Consider the following 12,007-nt stretch of genomic DNA (forward strand, 5'->3'; position numbering starts at 1 on the left):
CACAAAAATATCTTTAGACCTAGACAGCATAGTATAACTGGTTCTATCCCTGAATTAATTGAAGTATAGAGATATTTAAGAGTGTTTTTCAAGATCCTATTGAGAACTAAAGGAAGACCCTGGGCCCATCCTGGACTCCTACTTCTCAATTCAGAAGATTTTTAGTCCCTTTACAGTGGTTCTCAACCTGTGGGTCGCGACCCCTTTGGCGGTCAAACGACCCTTTCAAAGGGGTCGCCTAAGACCATCCTGATATAAGATATTTACATTATGATTCATAACAATAGCAACATTACAGTTAAGAAGTAGCAACGAAAATAATTTTATGGTTGGGTCACAGCATGAGGAACTGTATTTAAAGGGCCAGAAGGTTGAGAACCACTGCTTTAGAAGGAAGAAAAGAATGATAGTCCAAACATCTTTAAAAACTCAAGCCTTTTGTAGTATGAATGACCCTGGGTTGGGCAACTTTTAGTTAGTAACTTATTTCCTTACATCAACCTCTTATTTTCTAGATAATGTGGATCTTGGAAACAACTCTACTTTGGGAAAACTCAAGCGGAAAAGAAGTAAGAACGCATTACATTTTACTTGATTTTGATGTTAAAATGAGCTTTTTAATGCCAGAGTTTTATATTACTACTAGAGGCCCGATGACAAAATTCATGAAAGACTAGGCTGCTGGCACTGGCTTCCCTCTGGCACCTGGGACCCGGGCTTCCCTCGCAGCCCTGGCTTCATCCAGAAGGTCATCCGGAAGGACATCTGGTCTAATTAGCATATTATGCTTTTATTATTATAGATTCACAATAATAAGTGACAATAAAAAATAAGTGATAATAATATGATAGTTATTCAAACCTGTTTATATCCTAATCTCTAGAACCTATAATGTGTTTTCTTCCATGGCAAAAGGGATTTGACGCATATAATAAAGCTAGGGTGGTTGAAAGGGGAGAATATCCTGGGTATTTGGGTGCCACCAATATCATCAATGAGCTTTCGAGTGAAGAACTGTTCTCAGATGGCGAGAGGAGGATAGTCACAGAGAGATTCACTCTTTGTGAAGATGGAGAAGCGGAACAAGGAATATGGGTTATATGTAGAAGTGGCAAGAGTCATGGGAATAGCTTCTCCTCTATCACCTCCAGAAAAAAATGAGAGCCCACTGAAACCTTTATTTTAGCCCTTGTCAGTCTAGACCAGTGATGGCGAACCTTTTGAGCTCGGCATGTCAGCATTTTAAAAAACCCTAATTTAACTCTGGTGCTATGTCACATATAGAAATTTTTTGATATTTGCAACCATAGTAAAACAAAGATTTATATTTTTGATATTTATTTTATATATTTAAATGCCATTTAACAAAGAAAAATCAACCAAAAAAATTAGTTTGGAGGTCACCTGTGACACGCGTGTCATAGGTTCGCTATCACTGGTCTAGACCCTTGTCAGACTTCTTACTGACATATCTGTAAGATAATAAATCTGAATTGTTTTAAGCCACTAAATTTGTGGTCATTTGTTATGGCGGCAATAGAAGAGCAATATAAATCTTGGTTATTATACAGCTATACCACATTCCTAAAAAGGTGGAAGTGGCTTAGGAATTGAGCAATGGACAGAGATAAATTGGGCAATGAGAAGAATTTTAAGTAGAATGATAGAAACTGTCTACATGGCCTGGAGCAGTTTGTTAGTATAAATGTGCAAAGACTACTAGTGAGGACTCGGAAGGAGGTGAAGAACATGGGAGAGAAAGCCTATATTGTCTTAGAGAATACATAAGTCATGCTGAACAGATGTCAGTAGAAATATGGAGGTTAAGGGTGTGGCTGGTGAAGACTGAGAAGGAAACCAGGAACATGTTTTGGGAAACTGGAGAAAGAGGATTCTTGTTAAGTAAAGGCAGAGAGCTTAGTGAAATTCTTCCTGAAGATATGCGGAAAGCAAAACTTTTTGGGTGTACAGCTAAGGATATTAGTAAGCAAGTGATAAAGATTCAGCTGTTTCGTTGTTTGTTTTTGTTTCTTAGAGTAAAATATGTGAGGAAAGAGATAAACCCATAGAAGAACTGCTCAACAACAACATAAAAAAATTAGGACTTGATGATCTGAACAATTCTTAGCTTATTCAGGTTGCAAAAGATGCTAAAATTAGAAGATCCACTGTCAGGAAAGTGTGCTTTGTAGAAGTGATCAAGAATGTGGCTTAATAACCTTTTTCTGATGCCTCAGAAATAACAAAAGGTCAGAATATTCATTCACATAAAGGTTCTTGGAAGAAATTAAATGTGTGATTCACAAGTCCCCCAAGCCATCTCAGCAGAGATTAAAAAATAGATATGTAATTATGTAGGAAAGATCTGTGGAGGAGCTCTTGTCTATGGAATAATTCTCCATGACATACATGGAGATCTTTAAGGTTCTTGAGAATTATGTACCAACAGAAACAAAACTCTGTATAATTCCTAGAATCTGTAATATGGTCTTTACATGGTGAAAGAGAGTTTTAGGAATCTTCAGATGGGGAGGTTATCTTGGATTATCTTGGTAGCCCCAATCAAACCACATGGGTTCTTACAATCAGAAATCTTTTCCTGCTGTGCAGAGAAGGATATGTACATATGAAATAATTAGAGCTACAATGATCTGGCTTGAAGATGCCGACAGGGGATAATAAATGAAGAAATTGGAAGCTGAAAAAAAAAAAAAGGATTATTCTTCATAGCCTTCAGAAATGAACAAAGCCCTGTGGACACCTAGATTTTAGCCCAGTGAGATTTGTGTTACATTTCTGACCTTCTGATCCATGAAATAATAAATCTGTGTTGTTTTAAGCCACACATTTTATGATAATTTATTACAGCAGTCATGACAACTAAAACTTTTGTAAAGTAAACAAACAAAAAAGAATATTGCACTTTTATATGTTAGATTGCATCTTTTAAAATAGCAGTTGGTATTTTTAAATGCTCACATCTTTGCATGTCTTTTTAATTGTAAAACATGAACTTTGTAAATGTGGCATATATATTTCTAGATTTTTCTATGATTATATGAACACATTTAGAATTATATCATATATCTTAAAAATTCTATTGCTACTGTTAATTTCCCTTACTTTAAATGAGTATATCATGTGCAAGACATGATAAACATTTAACATATTGCCAATTTACCTTTAAATTTTTTCGAGATAAATTTACAATGAAATATAATAAAGTTGGGAATATCATTTGATGTGTTCTGACAGATGCATTGTCCTGTATAATCCAAATCCTATCAAGATACAGAACATGACCATTACCCTGGAAAGGGCCCTTCTGCCTTTCTGGTATATCCTTAACCCTCACTCATCAAATGCAATGACCTATTCTTATTTTTTCATGATAACTTAATTTGGCTTGTTTTCAAATTTTAAATAAATAAGGTTTTAAAGCATATTCTCTTTTTGTGCAGTGTTGCACTCAGCATAATGTTCTCTGAGTTTAACCACATTGCTGAATGTATCAGTAGCTTTTTCCTTTTGATTGCAGTTAATGAACATTGTATGAATATACCAAACATTGAGTATATATTCTCCTATGACAGAGAGCACAAGTGTTCCAGTTTGGGGATAATAAGAAAAAGCTGCAATGAACATCTTTCTGTGGCTCCATGCCTTCATATCTCATATAAATTTCTAGAAATAAATTTTATGAGACATGGTATAGGTGTGTCAGTCTTTTCCCCCCAAAACCCAAGTAGGGGCTATACAGCACACAGAAATGGCACCAAGCTGAGAAATAGAATGCTTCAGGAACTGTTTCTACCAGCCAGAAACCCCCGCCTTAAAAGGAGGCTGTTAGTAAACCTGCTCAAACCTTATCCCTCAGGGAGACATTATTTATAAGCAGATCTCCTCTGAGGGGAGAAGGAAAACTTTACTATCCCAGAATATTTCTAATGAGGGAGATGTTCTCTATTTTATACTGACCAGGAAACGAATCTGCCCTCTGATCTTGATGGCCACATTAGATACTCGAAAGCATGTGGAAATGCCACCAAGAATTACCTCTGAACAAATCCACCTCACCTAGCAAATTCTGAAACATTTCCCCCATGAAGACACCACTCGCAAGCCACTTCAATTATTCTGACCAGTGTGGGTAGGGCTAAATCCAGTTGATTTGTTTCTTGTACCATCTAACATATTTCATAAACCATAAATGCTGTAGGTCTCTATTGACCACCCTAATCTGCAGTTCACCATGTTTGCATGACGAAGGCAAGTGAGTACCTGGCTTTCTCTTAAGAAGTATCATCTCAAGGGCACACACAGTGACCCTGGAAGGAAACAAGGAACATGTTTATAGTTATTGAGCCCCCTCGTGTGATGCACACCACCAGGAGGAAGATGGACAGTGTGGGCCCTGGCTGTAAGCCTTATAGTTCCCAGTTCCATTTACTTGTCTAGTCCTTGATGTTCAGAGGGGCTCTGCATGGATGTAAAGATGCAGGGACCAGCCATGTTTTCTCGTGTCTGGAGCTGAATGGCAGACTCAGCTTCTCCGTGGTGGGTGAGCTGGACCATGCACATGGTCCTGGAAGAAGGATTCAGTAAAATTCTGAAGATTAGATATTATTAATGCTTCTCCCTCCCTCGAATGTCTTAAGTTGTATGGTGTTCCTTCCTCAGATGCCTGGATCTTTGCTCTTCCTTCAGTGCCACAAAATCTGTGTGTACCATTCCAGTGGCTTTAACTTCATCTTTCTTTCCCAATCATCTTTGTCACTCAGACCTTTTTTACAGAAGGACTGGATACAAGTAGGAAAAGACATTTTCATAAGATGTAACCAGAATTAAATCTGCCTCTCCTAGACACTCCGAGGCTGGCTGGGGAAAGAAGGAAGCATCATTCCCAGGGATGTTAGAACAGAATCCTGGATTTTTAGAATTGGTCTATTTAACAGCATTTATCCCTCACTGCTTTTGTCCTGATCATGATGCAGACAGGAGTTGATCTTTTTCTGGAAACAGCTGTCTTCAGAGACCAAAGAGCCTTACAGAGGTGTGTGGACAGGAGGAGATGAGGAATGTTAAGTCAGTCAATCAGTGCTTTGGGAGTAGTTTTTGATAAAGGGCATACCATTGTCAGACTCAGATGGTCCAGCCGGCCCGGTTCATGACACCCATGAGTTCCCAGGGTCACAATGGTGTGGCCAGAATCAGTTGCTTTGTAAGTGTAAGTGTGAACTGTGTTGATGCACCACCCATAGCCCCAAGAGGGGTTTGAGACCTGATCGGTGTGTCAGGAGCAGGCAGAGCAAAGCCCCTTGTGATGTGGCTCCCTGACCATGGGATGAACAGGTCAATGTTAGCAGGAATCATGAGGCTGGCACACAGCTGCAGTCCCTGATCACAATCATGATGTCATCCTGTCAGCAGGTACTTGGGTATCTCCATGAGGGGCCCAGACTGATCTGTCAGCACCACAAGTTCATTTCTGCAGTCATGCCTGAGAGAAAGGCATCTTAACTTTGCCAGCCTGTTGCTTTCCACTTAGCTGACAAAACATCTAGGCCACATGCAGAGAAGTCCAGTTGTCTGAGTGCTGCCCACCAGAGGAGTGACCAAATTTGCTTTGGGTTCTGCAAAGTTGGCTCTGAGGCCAAATAGCCACAGTAGCTCAGTGGACACCGTCTGTCAGCTCAGCCAGGCATTAAGGCACCAGGCCGAGCTACCAGGGGGATCTTGCTGAATTGAGGACCCTGCAAGGCCAATGTTTGCTTCAGGCTGTGAAGGAGAATAGAAAGCCTAGGTGCCGTTGGGCAACATCCCCACATTCTTGAATATACCATTTCCACTTGAAGAGCAAGGCTTTCAGGCCTTTCTTACACTGTAAATCCTAGAGTTGAGTTTACCCACCTCAAAATGGGAATCTCGGGAAAGAGAGTTACAGGCCTTCCTCCATGGATTTTTACTTTCAGCAGTAAATATCTAGTAGCTGGCTGTTATGATATTAATAATAATAATAACAAGACACAATCTCTACCCAGCACCAATGGTCTTCTCACATTCACATGTTTTCATGTCATTCATGAGAAAGTAAAATCACAATCACAGAACACCTACTGTGGGTTTTCAAGTTCTCCAGGAGCTTTAGGTACTAGATTGAATATAAGTGAGAGGATCTGCTTTATACCTGCAAGAGCTCAGAGATTATTTCATGAACACTCCACTTGGAAATCGAGACCATTTTTTTGCCTTCTAGCCCAGTATGTGATCCATGATATTATTTAGGAATATAATAATGAGTATGCTTCCCCATTGCACATTCGAATCAACACTTGAAAAGGAAAATATTGCTATCTTACTGTAGTTATCTGTCTAAGGCATCAGCAGGAGTTTATTTTCTAACTTTAAAGAATAATTTTAAATGAAGGTCATCTCTTATTATCTCCTGAGTCCTTGAAGCATAAAATATAACTACATAATCAACCTTGCACTGCTACACTGGTAGTTAAGAATTTTATCCCATTTTTTTGTGGACCAAAGTCTGAAAAAAGTACTTGAACACTACTGAACTATGAGGCTTTGAGAATTATATTCATGGTCTGAATAATTAACTTTATTCTCTTCCTTTTTGAAGAAAAAAAGAAAGGGCATTCCTGGTTTAGAATCAAAAGGAAATGGCAGAGAAACATACATCAAAAAGGTAAGTATGCCGAAACCGGTTTGGCTCAGTGGATAGAGCGTCGGCCTGCGGACTGAAAGGTCCCGGGTTCGATTCCGGTCGGGGGCATGTACCTGGGTTGTGGGCATATCCCCAGTGGGAGATGTGCAGGAGGCAGCTGATCGATGTTTCTCTCTCATCGATGTTTCTAACTCTCTATCTCTCTCCCTTCCTCTCTGTAAGAAATCAATAAAATATATTAAAAAAAAAAAAAAAAAAAAAAGGTAAGTAAGCAAAATGAAGTAGTCACACCTTTTGAGTTTAGTGAGGCACTGCTTATTGTATCCTTGCATCCTGAAGCTTCCTGAGGGTCACGCTCATTTTCCAGATACTATGTCAGGTGGGATATAGGCCAAGACACTGTAACAAAGAGGCCTGAAAATGCAGTAGATTAAACTAAATGGTTTATTTCTCATACATGTATGTAATCCACCAGAGCTAAATGATCTAGGGCGAATAGGGAGACACTGCCATCCTCACTACATGGCTTCTTTCTGGGTCAAGACATTTTTATTAATTTAGAAAGATGTTCCAAAGAAGGCTAAATGAAGAAAGCAGACTGTATGTGTGGTGTACATGTGGTAAACAGTATATACATATAAATAAATAATAAATAAATATATATATATATATATATATATATATATATATATATATAGAGAGAGAGAGAGAGAGAGAGAGAGAGAGAGAGAAAGTTAATTATTCAGACCATGAATATAATTCTCAAAGCCTCATAGTTCAGTAGTGTTCAAGTACTTTTTTCAGACTTTGGTCCACAAAAAAATGGGATAAAATTCTTAACTACCAGTGTAGCAGTGCAAGGTTGATTATGTAGTTATATTTTATGCTTCAAGGACTCAGGAGATAATAAGAGATGACCTTCATTTAAAATTATTCTTTAAAGTTAGAAAATAAACTCCTGCTGATGCCTTAGACAGATAACTATAGTAAGATAGCAATATTTTCCTTTTCAAGTGTTGATTCGAGAGAGAAAGAGAGAGAGAGAGAGAGAGAGAGAGAGAGAGAGAGAAGCAAAGATATAGATATATAGAAGAATCAATGGCAACTCATCCATAAAAATATATGCAGTGATTACATTTGGTCATTGAAATATAAGTAATGCTTATTTTTTTGTGTTTTAAGCTATATGTGCATATTCATAATAATAAACACACTCAACTATTGTAATGAAAAAATATTACTCAAATAGTAACATATGCAAAGAAAAAGTCTAAAGGGATGCTTTGAACAAGTTAATTGTGGTTAGTCCCAGATAGTGATGTTTCATACTATTTCTATTTTCTAATTTTTCAATAATGTATATGCATTACTTCTGATCAGATACCTGAGAGCTTGTTTATTTCTGTAGTTATTTATGGTAAGGAACTCCTTTCTTCTAGACAATAAGGGTGAAACCTTATTTTCTGGATGACTGAAAATTTTGAATCAGAACTATGTAAAATTTTAAAATCCAATTAAAACTCATTAATTTTCACCAACCTAAATATCTTATGTTCTTAACAATTTACATGGCTGCTTTGTTGGTGAATGTATGCAATTTTTGTTTGGAATAAAAGGAAAAATGGTTGAATCCATTTTTTTAAAATTTCTTTATTGATTAAGTTATTACATATGTGTCCTTATCCCCCTATTACCTTCTATCCCCCTACTCATGCCCTCACCCCCCTGTTGTCTGTGTCCATTGGTTAGGCTTATATGCATGCATACCCGTCCTTTGGTTGATCTATCCCCCTTGCCCCCACCCTCCCCTACCTTCCCTCTAAAGTTTGACGGTCTGATCAATGTTTCTCTGTCTCTGGATCTGTTTTTGTTCATCAGTTTATGTTCATTATATTCCATAAATGAGTGAGATCATGTGATATTTATCTTTCTCTGACTGGCTTATTTCACTTAGCATAATGCTCTCCAGTTCCATCTATGCTGTTGCAAATGGTAAGAACTCTTTCTTTTTTACTGCAGGGTAGTATTCCATTGTGTAGATGTACCACAGTTTTTGAATCCACTCATCTGCTGATGGGCACTTAGGCTGTTTCCAAATCTTAGCTATGGTAAATTGTGCTGCTATGAACATAGGGGTGTATATACCCTTTCTGATTGGTGTTTCTAGTTTCTTGGGATATATTCCTAGAAGTGGGATCACTGGGTCAAATGGGAGTTCCATTTTTAGTTTTTTGAGGAAACTCCATACTGTCTTCCATAGTAGCGGCACCAGTCTGCATTCCCACCAGCAGTGAATGAGTGTTCCTTTTTCTCCGCATCCTCGCCAGCATTTGTCGTTTGTTGATTTGTTGATGATAGCCATTCTGACAGGTGTGAAATGGTACCACATTGTCGTTTTGATTTGCATATCTCAGATGAATAGCTGAAGCAATTCTGAGAAAGAAGAACAATGTAGGTGGGATCTCAATACCAGATATCAAGCTGTATTACAAAGCCACTATTCTCAAAACAGCCTGGTACTGGCACAAGAACAGACATGTAGATAAATGGAATAGAATAGAGAACCTAGAAATTGACCCAAGTCACTATGCTCAATTAATATTTCACAAAGGAGTCATGAACATTCGATGGAGTCAAGACAGTCTCTTCAATAAATGGTGTTGGGAAAATTGGACAGATACATGCAAAAAAAATGAAACTAGACCACCAACTTACACCATACACAAAAATAAACTCAAAATGGATAAAGGACTTAAACATAAGATGGGAAACCATAAAAATACTAGAGGAATCCACAACCATTGCTCCTAAGGCAATGGAAACTAGGGAAAATAAACAAACGGGACTATATCAAAATAAAAAGCTTTTGCACTACAAAACAACAAGAAAGCCACCTGCATGGGAAATCATATTTGCCAATGTTATCACCAATAAGAGTTTGTTTTTTATAATTTTTTGGATCTGTTTTTGTTCATCAGTTTATGTTGTTCATTATATTCCATAAATGAGTGAGATCATGTGGTATGTATCTTTCTCTGACTGGCTTATTTCACTTAGCATAATGCTCTCCAGTTCCATCCATGCTGTGGCAAATGGTAAGAACTCTTCTTTTTTTTTTAACCACAGTGTAGTATTCCATTGTGTAGATGTACCAGTTTTTTAATCCACTCCTCCAACATTTACAGAGAACTCATACAACTTAACAAAAGGAAGATAAACAACCCAATCAAAAAAATGGGCAAGGGACCTAAATAGATACTTTTCGAAAGAAGACAGAATGAAGGCCAAGAGACATATGAAAACATGCTGAAAGTCACTAATCATCCGAGAGATGAGTCCATTTTAAAATTAGTTATTTCCAAATGCCAAATATTGGGATTTAATCATTATAACATTTCATTTAAGTGTAACATTTCATTTAAGTGTACAAATGAGTAAAAAAAAATTCTAAACCACTTCTTTCCAAAGTACAATGAAAGCTTGCATGTAATTTAAAATTGTCTCTCCTAAAAAGAGACAATATTCTGGAAACCCAAGACTCTTTACCATCAATTTGCTTTCTTGTCTGAATGTAGAGTGAAGGTGTTCAGAATTGAATCCAGGATTCCCACACTTGCTTTTGGCCTCATATCAGCTGCTGTTTTACCCAACTCTGTATTTTCCTTGCCTATCCCAACAAAGCTGTTGGCCAGTTGGTCTTGAGTAGAAAGAAGGTGGGAATGAATCTGCAGGATCCTGTCAAGATTAGGCAAAGATAAACTTTGTGTCACTCTTCTTTGCACTATGTATGGGTCTATACAATTTTTGCTAAGGTTTTGAGGAACATAGATTCTCCTTAATTTTTTACTAGTCAAGCTTATCAGTCAATCTGAGAGCTATGAAACCTAAAAAGCAAGCCCAGTGTTGCAAATTGTTTGTGTTTATATTATAGCTCTTATCTGCCCAGAGCCTATATGTTTTTTTTCCCCTCTGAGTTTTATCTGCTTTTTATGGAAATTCCTTTACCTTACATCACTGGCTTTTTGAAGTGACTGGACTTGGTGAATTGTTTACAGCAGTTAGACTAAATAGTCTGGAAAATAATTCTTCATGGGTTCTATATGACCACACCCAGAGCCAACAGATGGTGGTCAATGGATGGTAGGCATTGAACACAGAAAGAAGAGAATGAATTTGTTTCACTGCCTTAGAAAATAAGACACGTTTGAATGACAGCAGACATTGAAATGTCCATTCACAGCCAGCCAATTAACTTACAAAATAAAGGAACATTCTCTGCTGCAACATCTATTAAGTCAATCCTTAATTGTTATTTGAAAGTAAGATTTTTGGAGAACCCAATTCTACCCATTATTCTTCATTAGACTTCTTGTTGGTTGTAGACAAAATTCCATATTTGGAAAAGAACAAAAGATCTGCACAAAAGCTCAATTAACTTTACTGGAACAGTTATTTATTGTCATTTTCCAAGAATATTTATATTCACTTCTTCAGCACAGAATCATAGTCTTTCATTTACACAGGATGGAGCAAAAGTATGTTTATAGTTGTGAGTATGTGAAACACAGTTTATTCTTGTATTACTAGTATTTATTAATTACTGCATTATTTTCCACATGAACAACTGTAAACCTACGAAGGAAATGTAAGGGAATTGGATAACCAGCCTGGTTATTTTATTTTATTTTTAAAGACAATACTTATCACCAAATAATATTAAGTCAGGATTTAGCATGGAAGTATCCCAAATATCTTTTCTGGAAGTGCACAGTGGAAGTAAAATCCCCTTCACTGAGTAAGAGTTATGGAGTTGCTAGATGGAGAATTATTTTGTCTGCACAGGATGATAGAAGAAAGATAAAGTAGTGATATTTCATAAATAGTTAATTGGATGGCAGAACACTGTTGAATACTTTCAATGAACAACAGAGTTGTACAGTATGTAATCCATCATATGTAAAGGTGATGCAAGTCTAAATATAAAAAAGCTAAAACTAATGGCCATCTGCAATTGTTTTGAGGCAACCAATATAAGCTGTGGCTGCTAGCAATGGGCTTTTGATGTCTGTCATGTATTGAACTAATACCCCTAGAGCAAGGCCTATTTTCTTATGTACATATAAAATAAAAGGATTGTGATAATATGAGGGATCCAGTGTAGATGGCTAATGAGGGAATATTTTGAGAGTATGTAGGTATTTTCAATTTGTGCATTACATGAGAGTGGCTCTAAGATATTTGATGTAGTCAAATGTAGGAACACTATTACAGAAAAGTTTGATATCCATTGTCTTCAATACCAAGTTAATTCTATATTTCCCCTTACTT

General features: G+C 37.2%; 1 protein-coding gene across 1 annotated transcript in view; it reads left to right on the plus strand.

Moving 5' to 3' along the window:
* The window catches only part of LOC308522697 (nuclear body protein SP140-like), a 71,206-nt gene that overhangs the window by 36,902 nt on the left and 22,297 nt on the right, over nucleotides 1-12,007 (plus strand). The window contains exons 16-17 of the mRNA XM_081096226.1: nucleotides 516-569; nucleotides 6,635-6,700. Of these exons, the coding sequence (XP_080952352.1) occupies nucleotides 516-569; nucleotides 6,635-6,700 (120 nt within the window). The remainder of the gene's footprint in view (nucleotides 1-515; nucleotides 570-6,634; nucleotides 6,701-12,007) is intronic.

Source organism: Myotis nattereri, assembly GCF_964212035.1.
Source record: "Myotis nattereri genome assembly, chromosome: 7".
Taxonomy (NCBI): domain Eukaryota; kingdom Metazoa; phylum Chordata; class Mammalia; order Chiroptera; family Vespertilionidae; genus Myotis; species Myotis nattereri.